This window comes from Montipora foliosa, chromosome 3, assembly GCF_036669935.1.
Source record: "Montipora foliosa isolate CH-2021 chromosome 3, ASM3666993v2, whole genome shotgun sequence".
Classification (NCBI taxonomy): Eukaryota; Metazoa; Cnidaria; class Anthozoa; order Scleractinia; family Acroporidae; genus Montipora; species Montipora foliosa.
Window position 1 is genome coordinate 17572187 of NC_090871.1, and position 17500 is coordinate 17589686.

At 38.7% G+C, this 17500-nt stretch overlaps 1 protein-coding gene across 1 annotated transcript in view; it reads right to left on the reverse strand.

Moving 5' to 3' along the window:
- Positions 1 to 6800: 6800 nt before the first annotated feature.
- LOC137996949 (intraflagellar transport protein 88 homolog) overlaps positions 6801 to 17500 on the reverse strand; it is a 30691-nt gene continuing 19991 nt past the window's right edge. The window contains exons 23-28 of the mRNA XM_068842600.1: positions 17094 to 17146; positions 15765 to 15830; positions 15547 to 15653; positions 14659 to 14752; positions 13025 to 13144; positions 6801 to 7578 (exon numbers count right to left, since the gene is read on the reverse strand). Of these exons, the coding sequence (XP_068698701.1) occupies positions 7451 to 7578; positions 13025 to 13144; positions 14659 to 14752; positions 15547 to 15653; positions 15765 to 15830; positions 17094 to 17146 (568 nt within the window). The 3' untranslated portion in view covers positions 6801 to 7450. The remainder of the gene's footprint in view (positions 7579 to 13024; positions 13145 to 14658; positions 14753 to 15546; positions 15654 to 15764; positions 15831 to 17093; positions 17147 to 17500) is intronic.

A 17500-nucleotide genomic window follows, 5' to 3' on the forward strand; every position in this document is an offset into this window, starting at 1 on the left:
TTGTAGAAATGGCTTTGGGAGACAAGTTGCGCGAAGAATTGCACAGTGCACTGTAACAGCGCAAAACAGTCATTCGAGTTCGAGTGCAAATGATTCTAAACACCGAGTAGTATCACACTGAATCATCATTGTTGTACTAGGAAGGCCAATCTTTCAAACACCCTCAAACAGGTTAGTTTTCCACACCTACACGAGAACGGATTCCCATTATCATCTCCATCTTGCCTGTGTTAAAGCAGCAGAACCATTTGTACCCTGTCCGCTGATTTTCCCTGACGAGTTGCCACTCACAGAACTGGGTGTCACAAAAGTTACATTTCGCAAGAATTCGGTGTGTGATCCTTTCAGATTAAGTTTCCTTGTTTTGGTTTTATTTAAACAGTGGTCAAAGTTTTATTCTACGCTTAGTTGAAATACGTATTAATTTGCTTAGTTGAAATAAATATTAATTTGCTCCCTGGGCATCCCATAATGTCTTTCGAAACAATAGAAATCAAAATGGCCGCCGTATCGTTAAAAAGGTCTATTAAAATATAAAAATTTCAGTTCAGAAGGGGTTTTACAAATATAAAATTATTTCATAAAAGTAGGTCAGCAGCTGTACAATTTACTTTAAAATCATCTACAACTTCACTTCTAACAATGGGCTGGCGCGATCCTCTGATGCTAGTATTTACAGACTTTAAAATTTCGAAAGAAATCCTGGTCCTGAGCCAGCTAATAACAACTGGGTAGCCTTCAAGGTCCTTCTCTGCCAATTTCTCCGCTAAATGCTTCATAAACATTTTGCATTCTTCGCCCATCCCGCCGTTGGTTCCAAAAATAAGTGGGTAAAGGAGCCCATCTCGACTTCTAGCACCCTTTGTTGGTACTTTTGCTTCTTCTCATTCTCCTGTTCCTTTGAAAATTGCTGCAGTTGGTTTCCCCTGGTTAGTCTTGGAGTTGACATGCGACACTCTACATCGAAAAATGCTGTCACTCCGCGCGATCAGAAGCCACCAGCCTTCACATCCAATCTCGCGTCGGAACTTGTTGTGGCTGATCTTAAGGACGTTCGCGCTAATTGTTTGTGCGCAACGTTACTGCGCAGGTAACGCGACTGTAATATGTCACGCATTACTTCGAGCATTAGTGAAGTTCAGGTTTTAAAACCTTTGCAAAAACCGTGGACGATAAGTCTTGCACAGCGTTGGATCAGAGAAGATCGTGATCAGTCAAAATTGACTTAAAATATTTATGAAAGTCAAGTAGACTACTGCACGACTGATGTTCGCGAGGTTTTATCAGTCGTGCACTAGTCTACTTGACTTTCATACAAATTTTTCAAGCATCAGTTAAAATAACATGGCGACAAAAACGCCGAGGAAAAAATTCCGGGCCGGCAAAAGAATGGCACATTTATTTTCGAATCATCATGAAACTTCAAAGAGAAGAGAGCGGGAGGATGGAAAAGCTCTGGAAAAGGTAGCTGATCGAGTAGACTAGTGGCTGAAAGTTTGTAAAACTCGAGGACGAACCGTTGCGTAAATTTAATGGGGCTGTTTCTTTTTAATGTTTTGATTACCCTGCGAACTTAAGTTCAAAGTGAATGCATGTTTTTAAAGTTCTTTTCCTTTACTTTCGTGAAAAATGAGCTGTATTTTCGTCCTCGTCCGCTTGAATAGTGCGGACCTGCGGGGAAACAATCAGCGATTGAATTTCACAAAAAAACACACTCCAGAGGATGAGCATGACGGCAATGGAGAGATATTATACAAAACATCAACCAAATGAAGATGACCCCTGCTTAAAACTTCGTTGCTATGCTCGAGAAAGGTTTTTTTTCGGTAAAAACCTTTCATCTCTTCAACGATCGATCCTGTCTTAGGTTCCAGTCCTTGCCCGACAGGTCACGCAAAAGCGTGACAAACGAACTTTTCCAAGAGCTTTGCAAAATCACATCGATTTTACTCGTTCAGATCATCGGTGACCCATATTTTTTTAATCATGAATCACTTACTTTACTTACTATCTACAAAATATGATGAAATGAAAAAATTCTCACCGTAAGAAGTTATCTTTTTTTAACATTTTCTTTCATCGTGCCATCGAATTCCGGTAGTGGTTGCAACGGGTAGAGCTTAAGAAAACGCTCGTCGAGGATGAACTCTACTGTTTACCACATCCCTAGCGGCATACAATTATCTAAAAATCTCACTCCTAAAAACCTATGCACGGAAACTTTCACTCCAACAGTTTATTTTCATGATTTTCGATGGATGAGCAGATGAGCCTACATCTCGCTATTATGACCGATTTCTCGAAATTAATGCATTTTTCCACTGCCAGTTTCTTCGAAACAAAGTCGGTGACCCCCATTTTTTTTTTCATTTTTGGAGTAAGTACTTTATGACCTAACTCTAGGCGAGAAATGAAGAAAATCTCACCGTAGGAAAATTTTGGCGCGAACGTCCTTAAGTTCATCACTTCATTGTCCAAAGGCTGGAGGTGAGGCTCCAATTGGACGTTCTTGCACACTTTGCATGGGAAGACGTTCTTGCACTCTTTGCATGGTAAGAAGTTAACCGTGAAAATAGTAGTGAGCGATTACATTGTAGCTTTGTATGTCCATTTAGAAAACAGTCCTAAGAAACTATGCGCGCTGATTGGTTGAAAATCGTGTTTCTATAACTCGATGGAGACAATGCAGACACAGAACTAGCACGAGCTGTTGACGTAGTGATGGCCGGAGCAAAGAGAATTTACATTTTGACAATTAGAGTTAACAAGTTGTTTTCCTTTTTCTCGTCGCGTTGTTTTCTAAATGAAATAGTAAATATGTACTCCGTGTTTCTATCGAGTTATAGAAACACTCGTGAAAGTTTGGGAGAACTCGAAAAAGCTGTGGAAACACTTGCCTGCGGCTCGTGTTCCCACAGCATTTCTCGCTCTCCCAAACTTTCACTCGTGTTTCTTCTATAACCCGATAGAAACACGGTACATGTTTTCTATTTCTTAAATAACAAGCAACTCTTTTCATTTACGTAACCGTCGTGGGAAATCAATTTGCATGTCATCATTTACTTCAAAAAGTTGTGGCTAAACCTCTCAGGTTTCACGACACTAAATAGTGAAAACTCTTTTGTAAAATCACTCAAGTGTCAATTCATGATTTTCGAACAGTTTTCTATGATATTTTTCTCGTCGATTATCGTACTGACAACATATTGAGGTTACTGTGATGGTTTAGAAACTTGTTGGTCTAATAGCAAGATTATGCGCGGCACCATGAACCATTAAACACCCTTCTTTAAATTTATCGATCACTTGTATTTCCCTACAGTACTGGCCAGCTCTTACACTCGCGTAAAATGCGCGAAAGATGCCGGATTTACGCGCAAACGCGCGCGTAAAATTTTACACGAAACATGACCTGAGTAAAGTACACGCGACTTGCGTCTATTATCCTGTTCGCAATGTACGCGAATCTGACATTGAAAGTTCAAATCTCAGAGTCCGTATTTCAATGTTTGAGAAATTCAGCCTCCTTTGTGTGTTCTTAGAATAAGGTTTTATCTTTGGATTGCTGCCGTAATCGGTCAATACATGTAAATCTTTAGCTCTCGTGATTTCAAACCACAAAACTTAATTAGCATTCGTTTAATTTGCTTGGGGCCAAACTAGATTCTTGTTCTTCAAAACCGAGCCCTCCGCCTAATTTTCCTTTTTGATAATAACCTGCGATTGGGCGTACTTTTCTTTAGGAACAACAATAAAAGCAAGGTGACAAACGCTTTTAAACAAACGCTAACACTAACATATCACGCATGCGCTTAAAAGGGGTGCTAAAAACACCCGCCTGGTATGATAGCCACGTTATGCTGATGAGGCCCAAAAGGCCGAAACAGAAATGGTTGTGCATATGCGTGATCTGTTGGCCACACCGGGTTGGTTTTAACCGGGTTGGTGTTAGCGTGTGTCAATGCACCTTTCTTATATTGTTGTTTTCTTTAGGACACGAAAAGGTATTTAATTGTCTAGTCTTCTAGCGCTGGAACACTAATTGGGGACACTGTAAACTGAAAGCAACAACTCCAATCAAATCACATTTGGTTTTTCAGGAGAGGGGAAAACCGGAGTACCCGGACAAAAACCTCTCTGTGCAGAGTAGAGAACCGACAAACTCAACCCACATATGACGCCGAGTCTGGGAATCGAACCCGGGCCACATTGGTGGGATTAACTATTAGAGGGTAATGTGAGGTGCTATATTCTACCCATGTAAACCATGTGAGCGTTAGCCCTAATAATGGCAATGGGCCCACACAAGGACAGAGAAAAACGCTGACTAGGATGACAATTGAACCCACGACCTTCGCTGCTCTACCGCTCCCTGACCCACACTGGTCTGAGCTTTTCTGTCCTTGTGTGGGCCCAATTCCATTAGTTGGGCTAACGCTCATATGGTTTTCATGGATGGAATATAGCACTTCACATTACCCTCTCACGGCCAACATTTGCAAAAACGTAACCCTTCCTTGTACTAGTACACACATTGGTGGGAGGCAAGTGGTCTCACCACTGCGCATCCCTGCACCCGAAAAAACGAATTTGGAAATTTCTGCTCACTGTACTTGGAGTTGAGGATGCTTATGTTGACGCCTACTCATTGATAACAAGACATCGCTATCGTACCCTATAAATCTGTTTTATTCATTCACTTATTTTAATAATATTGTAATAATTATGCAACTTTTCTTCAGTCTGTCTATTGCGTAATCCCAATGTGTACAGAGCGTTTTCTCATGACGTTGGTAAATGCTGGCCATGATGGTGTATAGAGTTCAATTCCCGAAGGATTAGTTTGGTACTTTCTTTTGTTTCGGCAATCCAATATGGCTGCTGGTCACATGAGTGAAAACGCTCTATTGTTGGTTTTCAACTGAGTGTCGTAAAACCAAAACAAAGTTATTACTTTGGCCAATCAAAAAGGGCGGAGACAATCCAGTAAACCAATTAAAACTCGAAGTAACAACACGAAGCCGACACAAAGCGCGGGAAAATGTGCACCCCCGAGCCACGAGTGATTTTGGTTTTACTTTCTGGTTGAAAAAATGGGGCGAGAACTTTGAACCAATCACTGAGTGAAGTAATGTAAAACCAAAGCAATTCGCAAATTACTTTCGATACTCAATTCTCGGTTTTCACATGACGTCACGGCCGCCATGTTGGTGCCCCTAAACAAAGAAAAGGCGGCCATGTTGGTGCCCCGACCAAATCCTCCGGGAATTTAGCTCTATTATTATGCAAACGCTTCCTTTTGTTTTCGTTGAAAAACATGTTGATCACGTGAGTGAAAACCAGCAATTGAAAACCGCTCTATTTCATCTTATTACCGATTCTAGTAAGTTTAGTGCCATGTATGCATGCCATTACACTGAACGCCTCGATTGGCCTTGCTATACGTGTCTAGCGTTTATTGTAAAATTTAACTGTAATTTTTGAAAATAAACTTGAACTTGAACTTGTTCTACGCCTTGCGTCATCAACAGAGTAACGAAGTTTCTACATCATTGTAACTTTAAGACTCTTGTCTCGGATATTTCCACTCAATTGCTGCTATTCAGGTTTTTCATATTATCTCATTATGTTTAAGGGCATTTTATAAACTCGTCTCGATATTTTGCGCCGTTCCTGTTCCGGTTTTCCTAAGCGGTGTTCTGCGTTACTCGGGAAACTGTTCCGGGTTTTATAGACGTTCCGGTTTTCCTGGAATTACCACAATTAATTCAAGCCTTTCAAGGGCCTGTCTAATTTTCAGATTAACAAACCATGCATTCTCACCAACTTGTCTAATGTGTGAAAAAAGATGGTGTGCTATGGTATAAAAGGTAAAGGATTTTCAATGATAGTAACAGGAATTACCAGGAATAATAGTCATATAGTCATTACTGTTACAAATTTTACTAATTTTTCATTCATGTCATCATTGAAAATCCTTTACTGTTTGCGCCACAGGACACGATCTTTTATTCAACCGAGGATGGCGGCCAAAACATGTCTCAAAAGCAGAGTTATTCTTGAAAAAAAATTATTTGCTGTTATGAAGACCATTTGTAAACATCCAATTTAGTTCAATTTGTCAACAACTGACAAACAAGGGCAGTTTGCCCGTGAACAAAAGCTAAAACTCAGATACAAACCTCATTTCTTTTGTTATGTAGATCATGTTGTTGTAATGCTAACGAGTTTCTACAGGAGCCCATGAGTAGGAGAGAGCAACTCCCATATATTCCTGTCATGGCGTTTTCACAGACCGATTTATTTTTGGATTGAATTTCTCGCGAATGCGACTCCCGCAGAAGCCTGATGACCAATCACCGGAAACTCACTTGACGTCATAGCGTCACCGAACCGGAACTGCCTTTGTTGTTCCAAAAATAGATTGGTCTGTAAAAATGCCGTGACAGAGGCTTAGTATGGGAGTTTCTCGCTCCTACTCATGGGCTCCTGGTTTCTAGCTACATAAGAAAATCTAAGAAAAGTAGTGAAGTGGTCAACTCCAGTCTCGCTTTTATTCAAAGGCCTGGTAACTGAGCACAAAACTGTAAAATGGTCTATTCTCGCAATCATACCCATCTAATACTGTCACCTGCATCAACCTAGTTTAATGGCCCTCCAAAAGCTCAGTGATAGAGCATTCCAACTAGTAATCGAAGGGGCTTGGGTTCGTCTCTTGCAAAAGAGCACTCAGATCTTTTTTAGGTATCCCAGAAAATCATCGAGAAAAAACACTTCTTCTAAAAAACATGAAACACATCAAACAGAACTTAGTTTTTATTCTTCCACAATTTTTCTTTGAATGTACAAGGCAAATATTTTACAATAAAATCAATACTTTTCATCAGAACTTCAGTATAGTCAGCTCTCCAGATCAATATTTTACAGAACCAACAACATCACTTCGATAGACGCGTAAGCAATACCCAAGTACACGTACTCTGAACAGGTCAATTCCATGCCAGTGATACTTGAAGAAACGATGGTGGCTAAATGCTATTAGTATCACCCAACTAGTGGACTTACTAGAGGACTATTAGTAATAGTCCTCGAGTAGCGAAAAGCGTGACCCTTTCGTTCCTTTTATTCCCAAATAAATATTTCTTCAACTTGCATTTGCTAGCTTTATTCGCCTCATGGGCTATTGACCCGTAGCCCTTGCGGGCTGCGGGTCTAATTGTTAATTAGTAATGTTTATGGAACAGCGATAATAGGGAGCTTAACGTCTTTTTATGGGTGGTGATAAATGTTGAAGGGTTAACTTACAATGCAACGAGTTTCTTTTGACAGGTGTATAGTGGATCAAGACTTACTGACAGCAATCTTTTACCACTGTTGTATGAATGACAAGCGACGTTTGCGCTTAACAGTAGAACGAAGTGGTGTGATTTCCTTTTAGCTATATTCTTCCTCACTCTGGAAGAAGGTCATCTCCAATCTCTTCATCACCAAATTCATCTTCAACTTGTTGCGGTCGCTGCCTGCCAGCAGTCTTGGGCCTCGCTGGAGCTTCTCCCAAGGGATCCACATATGTTGCATCTATGAGAAATGGAACCAGAGATGCAAACAATGTTACAACAAAAAAATATTTTCTTCATGTGCTTGTTCCTTTTTTTCCACACAAGGGATTAAATTTAACATTCAAACTACTAAAACCTGTCTCAAAAGTTGGTGGCCATTTTGATTGTCAGAAAAACGAGCAGGGCTGAATGTAAGGAGCAAAGATGGCACAGTTGGGAATTTAAACACGCGACGTTTTTGAGTCGCGGACGGCAACCGGAAATGAACATTTCACATGCCCGATTTTTAACCTAATCATCTCTAATGGAGGAAAGATACTTAGCAATATAAAGGTGGTAGTGACAAGACAAGTTAAGGTCATTCCCCTGAAATAGAACTGACAATAGATTTTCGTTCAAACGTTGCCTATTGGTTGTTCATCTTAAGGGAATTTAAATTTTGTAATAAAAAAGAGGGGTTCCCACATTTGTTGAGGAGCAGGAGCACCTTGAAATACCCCATAATTCCTTAAAATACGAGCTTCAGAATCGTTCATGCCATGTCTTGTGAGAGGAGAAAAAAAATAGGGAGAAAGCAAAACAAGAAATATAACTATAGATATACTGTATCAACTTCAAGGAATAATTAAATATATGTTTCATCATAAAAACACTCATTTCCAGTCGACCCTGATTCAACTTGTTACTAGCATGCAGCGATCTCGAGGGCACCATATCTGTTCAATAAGTTCAATTTTCCGCTGATTATTTATTTTTGTGTAATAGAAATTTGTTTATATTCCTGTTATTGGAAGGTGATTGCTAGTCTCAGAAAAAGAGAGAAAAACTATAGGTCACCATACTCGTTTACGAGAAAATGACGATTTATTTCTCTCACGACCCAAGACGTAAAGAAAATTCCGCCATTTTCTGTATTTGCGCGCGCTAATGAAGCAATAAATCGTGAGCAGTAAGGATGCGCAATGCAATACAGGGGAATGACCTTAAAGGCAAAAACAGCTCACTTCCGCTACAAAACAATAGGTTTTGTGAGAAAAAACAATGGCTCTGCACGCTCTGCACGTGCGTTTTACATTTTGGTACATTTCTTTTTCGTCATCTCCTTAATGACGACGTGAAATGACCAAATTCAAGGTTCCGTGAAGGACGTTAGCACATGGCGAGGAATTTTCAGTTCTCTCTCTGCGCTTCCAACCCAAACATACCAGTTTTTAATTCCTCGACAGTTACAACACATTTTTAACGCGAAACGACAAGAAATGGTTTCGTAGTGATATGAACAGCGCGAACGTGTATTTTTAAATGAAGTCCTCGTAGCCATCGTCGTCCTCGTTTCGTAAGCTCCCTAATCGTATGTGGGGGCGGGCTTAGGGCAGTTTCAGGGCCCCAGTTATTTTACAGCATTTCCGTGGAGGTCAACTCATTTCGTGCGCGTTGTCTTGCTCGTGCACTGGTCAAAGCTTTTTGCTCCCAACCCCATCCCTCCCTCGGGAGGCTCTGGTAACATTATGTCTTTCCACTGAGGTTCCCAGTGTGACGGTGCCTGGTATGAGGTGGTTGCCGCTCATAGGGTTGTCATGTTTACCTTGCGCGCTCGCTTGCGGCTCCCTCAATTTTCTCAGGCACGTTTCCCACTCCCATCTATTGGCGATGGGTTTAATATCTGATAACAATAGAACCACCAATGGAACTTATCCCCTCAACAATCATTCCCCTAAACCATGTCTCCACAAGCGCAAAATCAAAATATTAACCACCCATAAAGGGGAAGGATACATACGTTTGATGTGAAATTGATAGCCAACAAAAACAAAGTATTTGGCAGAAAAAAAAAGAATGAACAATGGAATTGGTGGCACATAAAAGAAATTGGGGTACACATTGAACAGAAGGCAGATTAATGACGGGTTATCAAAATAATCTTCAATATATTTTCTGAATGGTGGTGTCCCATGAAAATAATAATTATTACGATTTATTAATCAGACACGCATTCCTCTAATGGCAAAAAAACCCATTAGAAAATGAGAGTTACCATAATTGTACAAATCAAACAGGAAACCGAACTTTAACTTCACAATGAAAATCAAATAACTTGAGCTTTAGGGAAAGTTACCGTTACACAGCAGCACCTGTAGCGTATGCGTGTCACTTGTTAGCTGTTAATTTTAATGTAAAATTGAAGGCTAACAAAAACAAGATATTGACATTTAATATGTGAAACTGAATTGGTGGTATATAAAACAAAGTGAGGTACACATTGAACAGAAGGCAAGCACAATAATAATTCGGGATAAAAGAAAATTGTATTTGTTGAATGTTGGCACCTCGTGGCAGTACGATTTATTCCTCTTGGGCTATGCCCTAAAGAAATTAATCATACATCCCCTTTGTGCCTTAAACAGCTCTTAGAAAAAAAAGGTTAATATAATTCTACAAATCAAACAGGAAACTGTACTTTAAATTCATAATGAATGTCAAAAAGCTTAGGGAAGGGAAGGTAAATAATCAGGGTTCTTGTTAAGAGCCGGTAACCGGTTATTTTTACCGGCTGTTCAAGTAAATGTTACCGGCTGTTTCGCTGAAATATTTACCGAAATTATCCCGGTAACGAATGTTCGTCTGTTCAAAGGTGAAATTACATTGCGTTTATGTGAAAATATTGCTTTCCCCCTCCAACCAATCCTGTGAAGATATCTGGCACATGTTATCGCTTCGAAAATATACTATTTGTTAAAGCAATCCAGCTTGATTTTGCCAACTCATCCCTCGAAACGATGTCCGCCATGTTTCCTTCCCATTCCTCCCGCGGCCAGGGGAAACCCCCATAACCATTATTAAACGTTTACAACATGGCACCCACGCGTGGAAAACGACAGAAAGGTCTTTCGGAGTTTAGTTTTGAACCAAAGCGTCAGAAAAGCGGTGGCGAGTGAAAATCAATGAAATAGCATAACCTTCTTTCCTTTTGCTGAGTATTAAATAAATTGAGCAGGCGCTGGCACGCGACAGCGATCGATACGAACGTCAAGTTAAGACTTGAGCTCGCTAGCCCGTGCAGGCGCAGGTAACAAAGTTACCTGCTATTTTTGGTTTTTTACCTCCTGTGCAAAAACTTAGCAAGAACCCTGGGTAATGGTGACAGGTTCAACTCCTGTTACAGCGCAGAGCGTATGCATGTCAATTACTAACACATTTTCCCTTTCATTCAATAACCTTAGAACTTTTAAAAATCTCATTCGTAATGTTGACTTTAAGTATAAGCAATAATTCCTCCATATTTTTATTGCATATGACTTGTACACATAAATATTTTTTGTTAGTATCTTTTATATTTTCTTATTTTGACTTATTATTTTTTACTTGGTCAAACTATCAACCTGTGTGCTATATTTACCAATTCCGAGTTTTAAATTAAGTCTATTGATTGGTTAATTGATTGATTTCAGACTTGCAATCTCATTTATTGTGACTAACATTTCAGACCTTGCAGCATTAGCCTTCATACAAGACAGAAATGTACAAAAGGAGCAGTTTGATGAAGCCAATGAATTTCAAGACGAGCTTGCTCACTCAATTCAATCTCTTAGGTTTGACCCACTAGGTGCACCATTAAAGAGCAATTCAAAGAAACCATCTCAGTATACTGCAGGCAATAGTGGGATAGCAGGAGAATAATATTGTCACCTAGGAATCATTCAATGAACACATACCCAAATTACCTGAAGTGGACAAACATAATAACTAGTAAGTTGGCCTCTTGTTTGGAGTTAAAATCAATTTATTATATAGATACTAATGAAATACCAGGATTTCTCCTTTTACTAAAAAATCATATCTTCACCTTGAGCAGTGAAGATATCAATTTTATCTTTCACATGTGAGAATATATAGGTTTTTCATGGTAACGAACACGATAAGCCAATAAAACGTGAGCTTCGTCTTCACTGTAGATACTTTTGTGCTTCAATATAATTCTTCTCTACTACATTAACATTTTTATTGCAAAATTTTACGTTATCATTATTTACTTTTCATAACTTTCATATCTTGTTTCATGTTACACAACATGCGTGTTTTATACTTTGAGCACTCGAAGATAAAATTCGTTTCCCCGCGCAGCCATGTAATACCCTCTATTTGTGTTATAATTTTGGATTAAAAAAATCAAAAACATGAAAATGAATGAAACAGAAGTTTGGCCCCAGTAGGAATGGACCAATAGAATATAATTTTCAACTTTTGATATTTGAGAACATCAGGTCATGGTTGCAACGTATTATCCAAAATTCAAAAATTTTGATCTGGTAGATCTCTCTGCGCAGCCATGTAATACCCTCTATTTGTGTAATAATTTAGGATTAAAAAAATCAAAAATATGAAAATGAATTAAACAGAAGTTTGGCCCCAGTAGGAATGGACCAATAGAATATAGTTTTCAACTTTTGATATTTGAGAACATCAGGTCATGGTTGCAACGTATTATCCAAAATTCAAAAAATTTGATCTGGTAGATCTCTGTTTCACAAGTTGTCAAAAGGAAAGTGCACAATTCTTTTATAGGACAGACAGAAAAATAATAATTCCCCAAATGTGGTGGCTCTCTAGATCTGTTGCACACCTTAAGTTCTATACTCGCCTCATCGAATTAATCCTATAATAACATGGGTGACACATTACTCCTTAATTTCGAAGCGAAATCTCTGCAGGGGGAACGTTACAGTTACAGGTTTTACTCCTGTTACATAGCAGCACCTGTAGCATGTGTATGTCACTTCTTAGCTAAGCTGTTAATGTTATGTGAAATTGATGGCTGACAATAGAGAGATTAAGCATCGCGTTTGCGGCAAACGGCAAACGTTGGACTTAAGTTTGCGTTTTGCCAAAAATGGAGGAAACTCGTTTGATATGAGCTGATTTCTTGCGTGTTAGCAGCAGGTATTAAGTAACTTTTTAAAAGAGAAAGACGAGTTAGAAGAAGAGAATTTTCATGCTTTTATGACAAGCAGCAGCCCACCCTTTCGCGTTTGCCGTTTTACGTAAACGCGATGCTTAATCTCTCCAATAACAAGGTAAGGAAAAGGGAAGGAATTTTATTTAAGTGTCTAGTATTCTAATGCTGGAGCACGATTAATAAACCTTAATTGGCTAACCCAATGTTGTACCCAATTTAAATCTCTCGGGATTAAGATTCTTTGTGTATTGTATGACACATTTGCCCTTTCATTCAATGATCTTGGAACTTTTAAAAATCTTATTCGTAAAGTTGACTTTAAGTATAATAATTTATCCATATTTTTATTGCACATGATATGTACATACAGTGAATGTATATTTTTGGTTAGTATATTATATTTTCTTGAATTTGGACGAAACATGCGTGAAATTATTCCCTAATTTCACTTGACACCACTTGATAACCCATACTAAAATGATGAAGACTTCAAGTAAAATGATAGACTCACCAACTCCCTTTGTGCCACCAAAACTAACGGAGTCATCATTGTCAGAGATGAAAGGTTTGGTCCGTCCAGCAGAGCGATTTGCACTTCTTCTGCCTCCACTACTATCCACTCGTTCCGATCCTGCACATGGCAATTTTAGTAAAGAATAACAGATTCATTGTAAGTAAGAATCATTCTATCACCAAACAGTAGTGCTTCAGACATTTATACCCAGAGCCCTACCAAATATGCTATAATTCATATATCCCCCAAAACACCCTACAAGTGTGACCATGGAAAGGGTAAGTCACCAATAATGGTAAAGGTAAAGGTAAAGTCTCTGCTTACAAGCCAGATGGCCCATCAGGTCGGCCCTTATCCCCAGGTTCCATAGCATGAGGCGACTAGGAGTATTTCTACTCCCCCTTGGATGGGATGCTAGTCCATCGCAGGGTTACCCCCAGCATTTCCTCGGACCATGAGAGTAAAGAGTCTTGCCCAAGAACACAACACATTATGTACCCAGGACCCAAACCCGGACCACTTGACCCGGAGTCCGTTCGACCATGAGGCCACTGCGCCTCCTTCACCAATAACGACATTCCAAAAAATACAGTTGACTGTTGGGGATGGAGTTTGCATGCCTTGCAGATGAGGGTGAGCTGGAGGTAATGTGCTTGAACTTTGAACTTCACTTATAACTCTGCTAGCGCAGAGGCGCTAATATTGGGGACAAGTACATACATGTAGAAATCGAATCAGACATTGGTTTATGATAAGAGCCCACCGGAGTAGTCTACCTAGAGAGAGAAATCTCTCGAAGCAGAGTGGATATCCAACAAATTCAACCAACAAGTGATGTGAATCTAGGAATCGAACCCAAGCCACACTGGCGGCAGGCAAGTGCTCTCACCACTACGCCAGCCCTGCTCTACATTATGTTCCCCCATAACTGGATATGCATACAGTTAAGCAGGGCTCACATCCCACTTTGATCTCTTGCAAGATTTGCCCTGAGAAGTTCGGAACTCAACCATGTCAAGTTTTTGGGGAACAAAGCAGTTTTAAATTGGGTGGAATTTGGCCTTATGTCAAGAGACCAAGGACTTTGAATAAAATAAAGGTCAAAATAATGGGCTTTAGTCCAGCTTTAATGGTGAAACCAATTTGCTCAATATAATAATAATAATAATAATAATAATAATAATAATAATAATAACAATAACAATAACAATAACAATAACAATAACAATAACAATAACAATAACAATAACAATAATAATAATAATTATGAGCATGAACCCCAAACAGTAACAGAAAGAGACAACATCACAATCTTGTGGGATATGCCAATACAGACAGACCGTGAAATAAAAGCCAACAGACCAGACATTGTAATAAAAGACAAACAGGAGAAAAGCTGCCTACTCATTGATATGTCCATCCCTACTGAAAAGAACACTTCAGTTAAAGTTACTGAAAAGCTGTCAAAATATACAGACCTCGAAATCGAGATTGAGCGAATGTGGGGGATGAAGGCCACAACGATTAATAATAATAATAATAATAATAATAATAATAATAATAATAATAATAATAATAATAATAATAATAATAAATTACCATACCAATATTAATCCCTATGAAAAACTCACCACTTCCTGAACTACTGTTTCTTGATCCAGGAGATCCTGGCAAGTTAGCACTTCCAGCTTTGCCACTACCTTTTCTTGACCCACTGGTGGCTCGCTGATTAAGGAGACAAATCATTTAGTCAAAATCTCTAGTCCTCCAATATTTGTTGGGTATAATTTATTATACACCAGTAATTGAAAATACCAAGTTTGCTTATCTCTGTGAAGAAAATCGCACACTGTAGTGGTGGGTTGAAAGGTGCTCCTTTTCAGTATCAACACAGTACACATCTGGAAAAATCTTATGCCAAAACCACCGAAAGAGAAAGTATCATTTTACTGTTACCACCCCTCTACTGTTAACAAAAATGCCAGGTAAAGTTGCTTGCTCCCAACAGCACATTGTCAAGGATAAACCTCTCAAAATCTGACAGTACAGCACTGTGCATTACACGCTGAACCCCACCCCCTTGCCCCACCTATTGAAAATAACCACCTGGGAGATAGTAGATGGCAGACACTGTTTCTGATTAACAGAAAAACTGAAACAGTATTACAAGTCATCCCATCCCATTGACGATGATAGTCTTTGATAAAACCCCTAAATTCCCCTAAAAAGACACCTTACATCTAAAAAAAGATTTATTTTATTTTAGTCAGGTTTTAAGGTCACCTTCTCATAACTTATTTTTCATTGAGTGATTTTTTCTTGTAGTGCTCATTCCTTTACTTTATTTAATATATTTGCTTCCTTTAGTGTTCAATGCACAGAGTACCCTCAACAGCATTGCAAATTACAGAGGACCCAAAGATGTCCCTTTTGGGATGTTTTGTTCAGAGTCTGCTTTAAATTTAGTAGGCATTCTTCCTTCTGAATAAATCTTGCTTTCCAACATGTATTTTAATTACCTGTTGTTTTAGCTCTCTTGCTTTTTCTGCTTTCTTCAGTTTCTGTGCATAGTCTTGCACATCTTTTAAGCCCAAATCTGTACAAATTCTCACCAAGAATTTAAGACCTCAAAAACGAATAACAGATACATCAAAAGAAACGTCCACATAATTATCTACAGTTATTGGTACTTCCAACATCCATAAACTGTGCCCCAGAGTCAACAATCACTACTCACATTCTACATTCTCAGGAAACCTTTTGTGAATAGCCTTGTATGTTTCCAGAGCTTGTTGATAGTTGCCTATGATAAGAAAGAAAACTTGAGTTAATAGAGAGAGAATTTTACATGCTAAAATATGATTTGATTTGCAGTCGCACCAATTAATAGAGTGATTGTGCTTAGCTTGACACGTAAAGACTTAAATCATGTATGTGATGTTAATTGTCTAAACTCCCCGACAAGAGTGATGTTGAATTTGGGAAGAGGAACAAAAGGACACAACATGATGCTTTTTTGAAATTGGCATGCATATATTACTAGCATTTTTGGACTTGTCTGTAATTAACCCATTGACTCCTGGGGGTTCCATATTGACGAGTAAAATCGTCTGGCGTTAGACAGAGTAAAATACTCTGGCATTAGACAGAGTAAAATACTAAGTATAGCCGGTTTAGGGGTGAATGGGTTAAATCTGAGTTTTATCTTTTTAGCCTTTTGTACTAATCAAGTTTATTTACTTCTCAAGATACAGTATGTTGCCCTATCTGCCCTATTTCCCAGACACACCCATTTCTGGACGCTTAGACTTTACGATTCTGTATTTTGTTGTAAAAATGAAACAAATCTGAATGATACGTTCAAAAAACTTACTGACTAGTCTACTTGCGTTTGTTCTTTTCGGAACCAAGTCACGCTCCATTTAGGGAAGATTAAAGTTTTCGTTGAGGAAGTAAAATCTGTCCCTAATTAAATGCGATTTTATATCGCGTGTTGAAGAATGTCTTTTCAATAAAGCAGTCCGTTTTCGCAAAATGTGCGATAGATTTAATTTTTTCCATGCAAGTTCAATTAAGCTAAAAGGACTATGTTTTGGAGCACATAAGAATTTTCCACTTGCAGTTTCGTATGTCTGAGCAAGACTTCTAAAGAGTTTAATTGCATTTTCAGCGAGGTGTGCTTAATTCCGGACACAATGATAGCAAACAGTAGGGTCAGATCGAGAATATACTTACTTATATTAATATTGTAACAATCGTCCGCACTGAATTTGACTTACTCTTTCTGCAGTTACAAAGAAACCATGCAAAGAGCTTCAAGCGGTGAAACTTCACGCCCTACTTATCAGCCGTGTCCGGAAATAAGGCAACTAACTATACATGTCTTCAGAAGACATATTTCTTCAGTAATATTATTGTCATAATATTTGTGTACTTAATATTTTTAAACATTTACTGTAACAGTAGTCATGATATCTGATTATATTTTCCTGACTTAAAGTAATTAAAATGTAGACAAGGACACAAAAACGATCATAATAATTCTTTATACAGTACAATGACATACCACTTCGTCTGTAGCAGCTTGCTATCATAAGTTGCCATTTGACTTCATTTGGCCTAAAAACATTTTAACGTTTGTTGGCAACACAAGCAACAATAAGGATTTGTTTCCCATATCTTGATCAACAATTCACTACGTAATTGGTGAAGAAAACCAATTTACCAATAGGGACCTTTAGATTGGAGGATGAGGACGACCATGGGTACAAGTTTTCCACACGGAGCATGCGCATAACAGGGCTAATCCTGGATTTTGCATGTAAAATTCCAGGAGTATTCAAGGAGTTTTCACGAACCAGAAACTCACTGAGTTTTCAAGGAGATTTCTATGGCATACAACGTGTTTCAGTGTTTTCTATGTTGAAAAAGTCTACATTGATATTCTTTCCCACATCCTGCAAGTTAAGCACA